Genomic DNA, 14281 nt, shown 5'->3' with positions numbered 1-14281 from the left:
ACCAATCTGTTTACTCTTAGCCCTCCATTGAACTAATAACAATTGCTACGCCACTGATAGTGGGGTCATAGCAAGCACAACACAGTCCAACTCTGTTTAGTGATCAAAGTTAATATAATTAAGATTGTTGTGTACCAGAACTGAAAGCATTTGAATTTTAGTATTATATGTAACGGAATCATGCTTAGAATTAGGAAGTGTTTGATTAATAATTCGGACGTTGTGGGGGTAGTTACACGTAAGGGATGCAAACGTTTCTTCAGCAGTGAAGTGAGTTTGCCTCGACAAGCAGATGTAGTTATAATCGGTGAGTTTAAGAATAATTGTTTTCAGAGTGAGGTCTAGTAAAATTCTCCCTCTTTTATAAAAGAAAACTAGGGGTTGTTTTAAGTTAAAGGACTTTTAGCTGTCTATAAATAAATATCTACTTTGGACTTCACACCTTCAATAATTTTATTTTTCAAGACATATCAGCCAGAAGAGTAAACAAATATTTTTATTTACTGGAGGAACGCGACCTTTTGTAATCCCAGTTTTGGCTAAATTTATCCGAAGATTAGGATATTACAGTCAAAAAACCTAATTTTCTCCTTCTTACAGAAAAAAAATGATCTTTTAATTGCACGAATCAGGTTGTAAAAGGGCACTTTTTATGCCTAGATGGAAATGAGTTACTTCACTGTCTAAAGATGAAAAGTTTTTCAAACACTGCAAATTTGATAGATAAGCGGAAGTATTAATTCGTTACTGTTTAGGTAGTAAACGTAAAAAAAATTAAAAATATACATGAATATAAGAAATATATAAAAATAACATGAAAAAGAAGTTTAATCGGTACCAATCGGAGAAAAAATAGGGTATTTCATCAGGCAAAAATGTAAATTTTTTGCCAGCTTCCTTCACCATTTGGGCTATAAAGGTCGCTACGTCAAAAAATTTGCAACTTTTCTCTCTTGTGAAATAATTCTAGGAATATTTTTTAATTTTTACAGGGGGTGGTATTGCGGGTTGCAGCACCTTCTATCAACTCACCAAGAGGGGGGTAAAACCGATATTAATAGAGCGATATAAATTAACCAATGGTACCACCTGGCACACTGGAGGGCTAATCTGGGGCTTAAGGTAGTTACTATCCATTTTACAATTATTTTCCAAACAAATCTATTAAATCTAGACCTTCAGACACCGACATTCAACTACTCAAAAGAACAAAAGAGATACTGAAAGAGCTGGAAAAGGAAACTGGAGAGAATCCAGGGTTTATAACCAATGGAGGGTTGTTCATAGCTAGAAGCCCTGTAAGAGATTAATCTCATCCCTTAGATCATCGCCCGATCAACTCGATTTCTAGGAGCGTCTAGAGGAGTACAAAAGGCTGCACACGTTAGGCCACTATTTCAAAGTAGAAAGTCAACTAATTTCTCCAAAAGAAGCTCAAAGTTTATGCCCGATTTTGGATCCCAATGCCTTTTATGGAGCTCTATATTCGCCCACCGATGGTTACACAGATCCCACCATGTATTGCAATGCCCTTATTAAGGGAGGCATTGCAAATGGCGGACAGGTAACTCAAGGCATGCAAAATGAACCTTGGGCTATAATACCAGTTAATATGTAGGTGTTTGAGCAAACTGTACTGACTAAGATTCATACGGAGGACGGAAGTCAAGGCTTAAAGAAGGTAGTAGGAATCGAAACCAACAAAGGTCAGTTTATGCAATTAAAAATACACGTGTTTTGAAGCAACACAATAGTACGCTTGAGGCGATTTGTTTTTGTTTTTAAATTTAAACTTGAAAACTCGCAAAATGGCGGATTAATTCTCAAATAATAAAATTAATTTCCTATGCAGGAACCGTCAAAACCAACACAGTGGTGAACGCGGCTGGGGTCTGGGGACGAAAAGTAGCGAACATGGTAGGCATTGAGATTCCAACCACCCCTATGAAGCATTCCTATGTGGTAACAAACACATTAAAAGGGGTCAAAAACTGTGCTTCCATAAGGTGTCATGACAGTTCTCTATATTTCAGGCCGCAGGGAGAATGCCTGATCTTCGGAGGTTACGAGAGTAATCCTGAAATTCTAAAAGAGGTTGCTACGCTAGTCTTTTAGTGTCTCCTTAAGCTAAAACCAACATTTTTAGGTGCCTGATGATTTTGAGTTTAAGCTCTTTGAATTGGATAAGGAAATATTGAACACACACTGGAATCATGCAGTAAAGCTCTGTCCAGCTCTGCAGGAAGTAGGGATTAAATCTGATGTTTGTGGACCTGAAACTTTTACTCCAGACCACAAACCCTTAGTGGGCGAAGACCCTATTGTTGTTGGTAATGATATTCCGCGCTTAAGTACTTTTAACGATTGATTAAATTTTTCTTCTAAGGTTTGTACTACAGTGTGGGATATAATTCGTTGGGGATGATGCTGAGCGGGGGTGTTTCCGAGCAACTCTCCTACTGGATCACCCACGGTCGGCCGGATCTGGACATGCACGCTTTCGATATAAGAAGATTCTCTCAAAGGCAGAAGCCAGATAGAGCTTGGGTTACTGAAACTAGTCATGAAAGTTATGCCAAAACTTACAGTATTGTTTATCCACATGATCAAAAACTGAGTGGGAGAAATCTAAGAATTGACCCCTTCCATGAGGTACGTTTGGATCAACTGAAAGAGTTACTTAAGCATTTGTGTGTCCACAGCACTTGGTGGCGAGTGGGGCTGTAATGGAGGAAGCTTTGGGATGGGAAAGACCTGCTTATTTCATAACTGATGACCGGACTGCTCCCGTTAGAGGTTATGATTGGTATGGGAATTACGATCATGTCAGAAATAGAGATCAGAGATATGAAAAGGAGTTGGAAAAGGACTTGACTTTTGATTTCTCTAGGAATTTTGATTTAGTGAGTTAAAACATATTAAAAAAATGATTAACTTATTTTGATTTTTAGATTAAAGGCGAAGCTTTAGCAGCACGAACTAACGTGACGCTTTTCAATTTGTCTTGTTATACGAAAATGTATTTGACCGGCCCTGATGCCGAAAAGGCTGCGGACTGGCTTTTCACCAGCAATCTAAGCCAAGATCCAGGAAAAGTTTCCTATTCGTTATCCTTAAACTCCAAAGGAGGAATCGAGTCAGATGTCACTGTAACTACCCTTGAGGAAGGAGGAGGAACTCTTGTAGGGCCGATTCTAAAAGGCAAAGGATACTACGTAGTGGCAGGCGGACTTTCTGGCTATCACACCAAGAGTCACCTTAGAAAGCAGCTGTACAAAAAAGGATTTAAATCTAGGATTACTGAAATTACGGACAGACTGGGTATATTATCCATTCAAGGACCGAAAAGGTTTGTTTACAATCGTTCTTTATCATAATCTTTGTGAATTAAATAATGATTTTAGCCGGGAACTGTTGCAATCAGTCACAGAATCTCCCATCACAGATGAAATTTTCCCGCTAGGAATGTCGCATATTATCAAAATCAACGGTCATACCTGCAGAGCTATGAGGCTCAGCTATATTGGAGAAATGGGCTTTGAGGTTCACATCCCTTACGCTCATTGCGTAGCTGTGTACCATAAGATCATTGAAGGAGGTCGTGGATTTGATTTAAAACTTGCAGGTTTTAGGGCGTTGGATGATTTAAGTTTGGAGAAGGGTTTGTGCTTCAAAAATGTTCAAATAATTTTTATATTATCGTCTTGGTTTAATTCCAGGATATCACCTTCAAAACAAGGATATTAGGATTGATGATAATCCAGTGGAGGCCGGACTGGCTAAATTCTGTAGGAAAGAGGGTCAATATCAAGGGAAGTCTGTAGTTGAGAGGGTGAGTTTTTTAGGTTTAGAAGATATTGTTTAGCGTTGTTTTAAAGTTTTACAACAACTTTCGTAACAAAATTAGATGAATTAATCGCACCTTAAAAGTGTGTAATGCAGTGTTTGATGAGGAAAATCTATAAGAAATTTCCGTTTTCTGTAAATACAAGGGGTGCATCATAAGAATATAAGATGTACATGCAAATTTGAATACATTACTATTGTTTAATTGGAAAAACTTAATAAAATAGTGTCTTGTAAAGGTTAAACAAGAGGGAATTCAAAAGAAGCGCTGCTTCTTCACCTTACAAGATAGAGTGGCTTTATATGGTTATGAAACTATATGGAGAGATGATGTGGTGGTTGGGTACTTAAGACGTGGAGGCTATGGATTCGCCTTAGATTCTGCAATAGGAGTAGGGTGAGTTCTTATCATTACTGCCGTCAACGTAAACTTGATAATTGACTTCAATAGATACATCAAACATCCTAAAGGCCAAATACTCAATGACGAGTACCTGAAAACCGGCGATTATCAAATTGAAGTTAGGGACAAGAAATATCCTGCTACGTTGTACTTGAAAAGCCCATTCGACCCCACCAATCAACGCCTCTTGGGTCATTACGAAAACCAGTTCGAAGAGCAATCCCACTTTGAAGACTGATGAGAAAAAAAACGCTATTTAGCGGCAATTCACATTAAGTTAAGATGTAATAGTTCATAAAAGAAAATGGGGTTAAACAATAAATATTTTTTGCGATAAACTATGTGACACAGGAGGTTCATGCTTCTTTTGATCCAATATTTTAGCTTCCTTGAATCCATATTCCCTAAGAAAGTACACCCCGGTAATATGATTAATCATGTATATAAATTATTTTCGAGTTTCTGTTTCTTCCAGAGTGAATTTGTATACATTCTTTCTGTCTTCTATTCTACACCATCGCACTAAGCTGATTTTTTTGTAAAGTACCTTGTTTAGTTCAGTCATTTTAGATGCGAATGGAATATATACACACAGCACAATAAGTAGATATGCGTTAAAAAAGTGCTGATAATTTGTTTGAATAAGTATTTAATTTCTTTCGCCAGTTATTCAGGTTATACACTTATTTACACCATTTACACTAAGGCACTCATAAAAAATATATAGTAACTCTATTATCATAAAGGTTAACACTAAAGGAAACTTCGCACTTACAGCCTACTAATAATAAATTGATATTAATAACTAACAGTTTTTCATAACTACGATTTAAATATAAAAGAAATTTATAATTCACTGCTATTAAAGTGTCTGTTCATATACTAATTTTATTAATTTTTATGTACAGTATTAACGTTAACCCTGTATATTTTGAAGTAAGAAAATAGCGCTTTTTATTGGTCAAACTAATAATAACTTCGCTCACTAAGATAAGAAAACCAGTGCTTGTAAAAGTACTGGTTTTAGTAACAATCACACTTCTGTCCCGTCCTCGCCCTCGTCTTCAAATAAAGGACCCGAGGATTTCACCCTCTTAGGGGGTTTTGGCGGTGGACGTGGAGGAATTTTTTTAGGTTTCCCTGTAATAATAGAAATGTAACGTAAAAAAAAATGTATTAGAAAATGTAAGTTGGAGAAACTATTGATATTACGGCAGAATTTGTTTTTGGGACATTATTGGCTAATTAAATCCTGAACGGGAACGAAATGATATGGAAGTTATACCCCTTGGCTTTTACTAGCATTTTCACAGTTACTTTAGTTACTTTAGCTAGTGGTGCATTTAAAGCAATAAAATTAACGTTAATAACACTTACCTTCTTCAGCTGAAGGTGTATCACTAACAATGGAACTCCTCTTGTCCTTAGGACTATCCTGGACTGGAGTTGAAGGAACCACCTTCATTTCATGAAGATTTCTAGGCAAAGTCTGGGTACCACTGGGCTTGAGAGGCACCTTAGGCTTCGTTTTAACCGGGGTTTGTGATTGTCGTGGACTTGGCAACGGTTTTCTTTCCGAAGTCGGGGAAGACTTGGTGTGATCTAATTGCAGAGCTGACTCCTGAGATTCTACTATAGGGCCGATTGCCACAGAAGGACTTAAAGCAAACATTCTTGTTGATCTGGGGGTGGATGCCGTCTCTGAGCCAGCTTTGTTTAGAGAAATAACTGAGCTGCCTAAAAGTGAAGTATATATGGTTTTTGTGTTACTCTAAACGAATATGAAGCTTAGAGGCTCAGAATTAAGCTTAAAAAAGACTGAGCGTATTTCTGATCGCGCCTATATTAGAAAAATTGCGACACTGACCGTCTGCAGTAGTGCGCATTCCTAAATTGTCATATACAGGTTCAGCGATAATTTCACTGCTGGGAGGGGGTTCTGAGCTCCAACTTTGTCTAGGCCTCCTGGGTATCGTCACATACCCAGCGCCTTGCCTGGGGACCCTAGCCATCCCCAAGCCAGGGGCGAAGGGGCTGTGGGACCTAGAATAGGGCAAAGTCTTGTACATGCTCAGTTGGTCATACAATGGGCTGTGCAGTGGACTTTGTGGCCCATGTGGCGGGGGTAACCTGAAAAAAAAAATTAGAAGAACTAAACTGATGAGCCCGACAATAAATTCTAAAATTGTGGCTAAAGTTGCACGTTTCAAAATTCACGAACTGACTATTCGTTAAACCGGGAAGTGTTATTTGATTCTATTACAGGGCATAACTCATTCGGGACGTTGTTGCGGAATTTTGATAGCAACGTCCCGAACGAGTGAATTAGGCGGAAAGTGAAGAACTACTAAAAATAGTTGGTTTCTAGTCGCAGTCATAGGGAAGTACATTATTTTTGAGTATTTACATTTGCATGTTAAATTAAAACAGTATACCGGAGGCAAGTAGAAGGTTGAGAACATAAACAATTTTAACTAAATTTAGACTCCGAACCGAGTATGGTAGTCGGAAAACTGCTTAAGGATTACGTTCTGCCTTTTACGAACATAATGGAGTTAAAATAGTGGAAATATATCCAAAGTCTAAGTCAGTTTATACTGAATACGCCTCGTATAAGTGAAAATAGGTTTATCATGGAAAAATTCGTAAGCTGTCAAGCTTAAATTTAATCGAGTTATTTCGGGTGGGGCTGTCAGAGACGACAGAACTTATTTTTCTGTTGGTTACTGTACTTGTATGCTTTAGTTGTCATATTAATATCACATGTGCATTACGACACGAAGAGATACGAGCGACCATTTTTCTTATGCTTTTGGATATAATTTTTAAATGTCACTGTTATCTGTCAGTAAATTATAATTATTTAAAGTTTCTTTTTTCATATAGAGTGTCAAGATTTTTTTCCAACAGCTTGAAGTAATTACACCTATTCCCATTTGAAGCTCAAATATCGAAAGAAACCTATTTGGTCTTTTAAATACAGGAAGGCAAAGTTGTCATCAATTTTTCATGTCTTGCCATTACCTCGAATAGTTTTGAGACACAAGTCCAACTACAAAAAGGTCGGATTCTTGTGGTTTAATGAGGAAGGTGCATGTTTCGGCTAATAAAGATTTCGATAATCGTTATCTAGTGGCAAATGGATGTTTACAGTTACTGTGATGGCTCTTTGTGACGACACCACGATCTTACCCTTATCAATTGAGTAATCTGCTAGTTAATGATTTTGGTCTACATACCGAAGTTAGAAAAGGATACATCGTCTCGCGTGTGTAAGTGAGACGGTGCTACAAAGGGCGAATTCATCCGAAAGTATACGAATATTTTATCAGAACTATAAAGGTAATTAATAAACTACTACAACTTTAGTTACGGGCTATCTTTCACGTAAATATTGATAAAAATTTTTGGTTTCTGTGATAATTAGTTTGAAAATAAGTGGCCAAATATTTCTACCTTGCATCAAGAATAACAGTAGAAGCATTGGACCCTGCTGGAGAAATCTGAGATCTTGGTGGAAAAGAGAGCAAATCCGGAGGATACGGAGCCGGAACGGCGGCAAACCTGTAATCCGGATCTACTAGTTGATTGTAAGATTTCTGAAGCAGGGGCTGGTCAAAGTCTGATCTGACCTCGTCATCATAATCTGTAACCGATTATTAAATCTAAACTTAAACATTATTTGATAAAGTATTGAGCTCACCAAACACAGACTCATCATCTAGAAGATTCCTCTTAACGTCGCTTACTTCAGTCCCTCCGCTTACCACCGAGGTGAGCACTGGGGCCCTCGGTGGCTTGCTGACCGGATTAACGTCAGTAATAAGTCCTTTTTTTAGCACGTTGTTCTCGCTCAAACTTATGGCTTCTTGTGAAGAGCCTCCTAGCTCGTTTCTCTTGGACTGAAGCGCGTTTCTGTTGCCTTTGCGACAGAACAGGCAAACCAGGATTAAGATTATTATTAGTAGAATAACAAGCCCCACAGAGAGGCCGATGATCAATCCAGAGGAAGTTCCCAAGTCTGTGAAGGTGCCCGGCGGTAAAGAGTCTATCACTAAAGTAATGTTCTTCTCATCTTCCCCCCCAGGGTTTTTCGCGATGCACTTGTACTCCCCCCGGTCCTTAAAGCCCACATTGATTATTGTCAAGTTATTCCAGGTATATTCCCCAGTTTTGCTTTTCGAGGTAACGTATTTTTGCTTGCTCTTCCTGGGCTCTCTTTCAACAATTCTGCCATTGTTGGTCCAATCCACATCCGGGGTGGGCTCCCCCAAGACTTTGCACGTTAAAGTGACATTGCTGGTATCAGCGGTGATTTCCATAGATTGCAGGGGATGCACTATAACAGGTGAGCAAGGAAATTGCTCCTTGATAGTCCACTGCCTGCCCCTAAGCTTTGGTGGTTCTTCGCATTTGGTTTCGTGTGTAATCAGGTTGTTTTGCACTACAGATCTATGAAAGATCTCTAGTCTGCAGTCGCAAACCCACGGATTTTCAGCCACGTTCAAACTATTCAACTTGGGGAGTTTCTTCTTCAAGTCAAAATTCACAGTTTTCAATTTGTTATATCCTAAACTTATATCAGTCAAAGTGGGTAGATTGTGAAAAGTGTTCTCAGTCAGGAAACTGATCTCATTATGGTCTATGTGGATGCGCTGAATATAGGACATATTACTGAACAGCCCGTCTTTAAGTTCCTTGATTTTGTTGTAGCTCAAAATCAAGATCCTTAACTTAGTGTTATCCCTAAAGGTATCTTTTTTCAGCTCGACGATCATGTTCCTGGACAGGTCAAGCTCGATGATTAGCGCTAATCGCTTAAAAGCACCTTCGTTGAGAAGTTCTATTGAGCAGTTCTGGAACTTTAGCTTATGTATATCTACAAGTTTGGCACTAACGAACTCGCCATCTTTTAGTTTGTAAAGAGGATTGTTCGAGAAATCTATATCCCGCACTCCGTTGCTTAAATCTTTAGGGATCTCCACGAATCCTTTGTTGGAACAGTTCGCAGTTTTACGGCCACTAACCCAAATACAAGAACAATTGTTGCATTCTTTGGTCCAATCTGTATCCGATGTTGAGGGGTGAATTAAAGCTGCAGATGTCAGAAGGAGCCAGAATAGTTTCGGATTCATCGTTTCATAGATGATCACCTGGAAATAAAATCGGCATCAGGAAAGCTGAATGGTAATATTCTGTAATGTATCAAAACGCACGTTGATATTATTTATAAGATGGATCTGGATTCCCAGGTAGGCTCAGGGAGAGCTCAGTTGCTCATGGTTATATGTTTCTTGCTGGGGCTTACGCAAGATTGTATTGAGCACACCGAGTATTTACATTTGCATACTGAACGAAAACCGTATACCGGGGACGGGCAAAAGATCGAAAACAAACAATTTAAAATAAATTTAGACGCTGAAGCGAGTCTGGCAGCTGGAAAACTACTTTAAGACTACGTTTTACCTTTATTAACATAATTAATCTTTAAACGTATTAACGTAATGGAATCATAATAATGAAAATATGGGCAACATTTATTTTCAGTTGTATTGAGTGCCCCTTGTATAAGCAAAGACAGGTGAACCATGGGAAAATCTCGAAGTTGTCAGGACGACAGTAGCCATTGTAATTGTTTATATCTAGTTGCCATATTGATGTGACGTTGATGTACGCTATGAATAGACTCGGGCGACCATTTTGATTTGGCTGTGGCATACAATTTTTAAATGGTCGTCATTTTTGAATAAATTATTGTCATTTAGCATTCCTTTTGTTAGGTAGGGTGACAGAGCTTTTTATACAAGCTTGAAGTAAGTACACTTCTCCCAATTTTCAGGGAAAACATAAAAATAAACTTCTAGTTATTGGTCTTTTAGATGTAGGGCGACAATGTTATCATAATTTTTTCATGTCCTTACTTAGGATTATTTTACAAGTCCACATATGTCCTTAAAGTCCCACTAAAAAAAAATCGGACTACTTTAGTTTAAACGGAAAGGTACACGTTTTGATCGATAAAAGGTTCCGTTAATAGTTACCTAATGGCAAATTGGATATTAACGTTGATACCGTGGCTCTTTATGATGTCACCATGATGTTATCGTTATGAATTACGTAACCTTCTACATAATAACTTTGGCCCGCATACTGAAGATAAAACAGAAAAATACATTATTTATGTATGTACGTGCGTAAATCAAGCGAGGTTACGAAAAACAAGGTAATCCGATATTCCTCACATGGGGCTCAAAAACGGCTCAGCGTTAGAGCTGCAGTTCCTCGGAGGAGCCAAAGCCAAAACGTTCGAACTATCGTTGCATATACGTTCACCAATTCAATCAACAGCTAATAAAAAGTTAAATGTGAAATCTTTGTTACGTGCAAAAATGCGCATTCATATTTTACAGGATCAGTATTTTTTTATGCATAGCGAAGGGATCTTCGAAACTAAAAGAGACAGAGAGTCGGTTAAATGAGGAAAAGTTTACAGTTTTGTAAGTTAAGTTTAAAGTTTTCAAAAAAGTTATAGTTTAATATACCGTGTGATTCAAAAAGGTGACTAGCTCTTAAAACTTTTTTGTTTTTAAATTTGGAAAGTTGAAATTTGAAGGGAAACTATATGAGAATAGAGCCGATTGATTGACATTAATGACGTTAATATAGCACTTCCGGTTTAACCGGAAATGACTTCAAGTTTCTATTTTCAAACATTATGCTCTGAAATGTTTCCTTTTTTAGAATAGAAAGGTTCCGGAATTAACGTCATTAATGTCAATCAATCAGCTCTATTCTCATATAGATTCCCTTCAAATTTCAACTTTCTAAATTTAGAAACAAAAAAGTTAAAAAGGCGAACCATCTTCTTGAATCACCCGGTTTATTTACGAAAATCCAAAATAGGTAAAAAAGCAAAAACATTTTTACTCTCCTTATTATCGGTGGTATCAAAAATGTCTAAATACAAATGTTGTGGATAATTGTTTTGTAAATGTGATAAAATACATTACTTTTTATGAAGCGGCCGTTTTCGAGATATGGCACAAATTTACATTAAAAAAATGAAAGCCATATTAAAATGTGAACCTATAAAATATCACATTTTTTCCCTTTTTAATGATATAAAATTTGTAATACTTATTGTAAAAACTGCTAAAATTATAAAACTTTTAACTATTTCATTTAATGTTTTTCCTCGTTAGCTTTGGAAATAATAATGTTACAGTTGGAATAATAATTATACAGTGGAATAAAAAAGTATTAGCACACCCCTGATTTTTTAAATAGAACAAAAATTCTAACACACTTTTTCAAAAACGTTGTTTAAATATTTTTGATAACTTACTTTACAATAAAAATTAATGGGATTTCTTGTTGCAAGACTGCATCAATAAAAAATATATATTAACAGTTTTTACACTACTCAAAACCGTTAGGGGATATTAGGTGATTTATGAATATAATTTTTGATTCAATTTTATTCGCTTACTTTCGTAAGTGACGAGTCTAAATTCACTTTAGAACTTGATAATCGACGTGTTCTAGTTTCACCTCAACGCGGAACACGAAACAATCATCAGTTTATCAGAGAAAAATCTCACTTCGGAGGTGGTGGAATCATGGTATGGGCTGGTATTGGCCTTGGCGGACATATTGATTATTATTTAATTGATAATGGTTCTTTAAGCTCCAACAGGTATCTTAATGAAATTCTTCAACATATTATAATGCCGCATACTGGAGCAATAGATAATCAATTCATATTTATGGACGAAAATGCTCGTCCACATCGCGCTAACATCGTGAACAACTGGTCGATCGAAATGAATATTGAGAGAATGGTATAGCCTGCGAATTCTCCAGATTGAAATCCAATTGGACATGCCTGGGATGCTTTGGGGAGACGTGTTGCAAGCAGAAATTTACCACCTCGAACTATTCCAGATCTTTGAAATGCCTCAATTGAAGAATGGAATGAAATTCCCCAAGACGTCTTTGATAACTTGATCGAATCAATGCCATCATGATGCCAAGCCGTTTTACCAGCAAAAGGGAGGTCAAACTCACCATTAAAGATTCTTTTTTGTATCAAATTAATAAATCACGAATTCAAATTACATTCGATAAACATCGTCTTTTAATTAAAAAAATGTGCGCAATTTTAAACAGGACTGTCACAACTGGTCAAATCAAATTTGAACAACAAAAAGTGCTTTTTTTATTAATAAAAAACTTCAAACTACAAATATAATTTGTTTTGATACATTTCAAGGGGCAAAAAAAACTTTTAAGACAATATACAATATATAGTATATATAAACAATCTTTATTTCCTCGGAAATAGGCTATCGACCTGTTAGGTCTTTCTGCCTGTGGTACAATGGTAATCTTTTGGTGACTAAATACTATCACATTACATCTGGAAGTGCTCCCAAAGGGCGTTCGAAGGGAAAAGGAGGCGGGATTGTCTTGTCTGTCTCGTTAAGCAAAGTGGGCTCAGTATAGTTGAGTTGTTGGTGTTCTTTTTCCATCTGTTCTGTAGTTGTCGTAGTCTTTCTGTTATTCTTATCATGTTTGTGCGTTCATATAGTAGTTGGTTAGGTGGGTTGTGTAACGGGTTTTCGGGGTGTCTTAGTTTTGTGATTAGTCTTAGTGCAATCTGTTCTGTAGTCTGTATGTGTTTGCTTGTTTTTTCAGTTGCATTTGCCCTCAGTACGTGCCCATAGTCCAATAGTGGTCTGCATATGGTTTTGTATATTTTTATGGCGGTTTCCATACTAATCCATTTGTCTTTGTATTTCAGTGTTCGGAAGTGTTTGGCCCTTTTTATGATTTCTAGTCGAATATTTCGTACGTGTTTCGTAAATTTTAGTTTATTGTCTATTGTTATTCCCAAATACTTCACGTCGTTCCTTGGTTTAGTCGTGTGTCCGCCTGTCCTATATCGTTGGTGAGCTGTCTTTGATGTGGTGATTTGAAAGTAGAAGTTGATTTTTCTTGTCGTTTGGCGTTAGTCTCCATTTGTAAAACCATGTCATGGTTCTGTTTGTCAACGTCTGAAGCTTTTCCACGGCTTTCTTAGTAGTTTTGTCGTGTGCAATCAGCGTTGTGTCGTCCGCGTATTGCAAAATGTATGATGTTTTGTCTATATATTCCTTGTCCTGTAGATCATAGTTGTATATGTCGTAGCAGTATATATTGTAGAGCAGTGGTGAGAGCGGCGAACCCTGTGGTAGCCCCTGTTCCGGGGAGAAAGAGAAGGAGAGGGCAGTGTCAATTCGTACCTGAAGTTGTCGGTTTTCTAGCAGATTTTTGATTAAGTAGATTAGGTATTTTGGTGTTTTCAGTTTGTGTAATTTGTATAGCAGCCCCCTGTGCCAGACACTATCAAAAGCCTTATTAATGTCCATAAGTAGGCACGCCGTTTTGCCCCCTGCCAGCTGCGTAGTTTGTATGTTGTTCGTCAAGGCGAACAGCGGGTGTATGGTCGAATTTTTTGGTTTGAAGCCAAATTGATAGCTTGGTATGTGTTTTCCGATCAGTTGTTGCAGTCTGTTTTTTAGAATATGTTCAAGGATTTTGCTTAGCACCGGTAGTAGCGTAATAGGTCTGTAGTTTGGTGCGAGCGTGTGGTCCAGTCGATTTTTTGCTATAGATATTATCACTCCCATTTTCCAGGATTCTGGAACTCTTTGGGTGGCAATACATTTGTTCATTTGTCGTCGTACGAGTTGGTGGGTGTCCGGGGTTAGGCTTTTTACAACTTTGCCTTTTATTTTGTCTTTTCCCTGTGCTGTATCCTTGATATATGCGAGGGCTTCATCGTACTCAGTTTCTGTGATTAGTTGGTATGTATTGTCCGGTATGTCACCAAAAAAACTGTCACACCAGTTGTTCACTATATTCAAATTTTGTTCGTCGAATTTTGGATTTGTTGAGGTATTTAAGACAATATTTTAACATATCTCGTGATTACTTTGACCAATGTGTAAGGCCCAAGAAGTATAGGCACGTTCGCATAAGACGATAGCA

The 14281-nt window shown here is 37.5% G+C and overlaps 2 protein-coding genes across 11 annotated transcripts in view; one reads left to right on the top strand and one right to left on the bottom strand.

Annotated features, from left to right (window-relative positions):
• Positions 1-56: 56 nt before the first annotated feature.
• On the top strand, positions 57-4587 carry Sardh (Sarcosine dehydrogenase). The gene is made up of 14 exons (XM_066290601.1): positions 57-307; positions 993-1122; positions 1175-1298; positions 1352-1564; positions 1619-1706; positions 1853-2094; positions 2147-2330; positions 2387-2652; positions 2703-2903; positions 2952-3349; positions 3405-3661; positions 3720-3832; positions 4086-4243; positions 4298-4587. The coding sequence occupies exons 1-14, from the start codon at positions 181-183 to the stop codon at positions 4485-4487; spliced, it is 2691 nt and encodes an 896-aa protein (XP_066146698.1). The 5' UTR covers positions 57-180; the 3' UTR covers positions 4488-4587.
• A 294-nt stretch (positions 4588-4881) lies between these two features.
• Positions 4882-14281, bottom strand: part of kek5 (kekkon 5) — a 92750-nt gene continuing 83350 nt past the window's right edge. For all 10 annotated transcript variants that reach the window (XM_066290607.1, XM_066290608.1, XM_066290609.1 and 7 more), the window contains 5 exons: positions 7953-9402; positions 7706-7895; positions 6117-6379; positions 5627-5986; positions 4882-5389 (listed from right to left, as the gene is read on the bottom strand). In XM_066290607.1, the coding sequence (XP_066146704.1) occupies positions 5283-5389; positions 5627-5986; positions 6117-6379; positions 7706-7895; positions 7953-9384 (2352 nt within the window). In that variant the 5' untranslated portion in view covers positions 9385-9402 and the 3' untranslated portion in view covers positions 4882-5282. The remainder of the gene's footprint in view (positions 5390-5626; positions 5987-6116; positions 6380-7705; positions 7896-7952; positions 9403-14281) is intronic.

This window comes from Euwallacea fornicatus, chromosome 15, assembly GCF_040115645.1.
Source record: "Euwallacea fornicatus isolate EFF26 chromosome 15, ASM4011564v1, whole genome shotgun sequence".
NCBI classification, from domain to species: Eukaryota; Metazoa; Arthropoda; class Insecta; order Coleoptera; family Curculionidae; genus Euwallacea; species Euwallacea fornicatus.
Note: the sequence above shows the minus strand (reverse complement) of the source record. Positions and strands in the feature narration are given on the sequence as shown.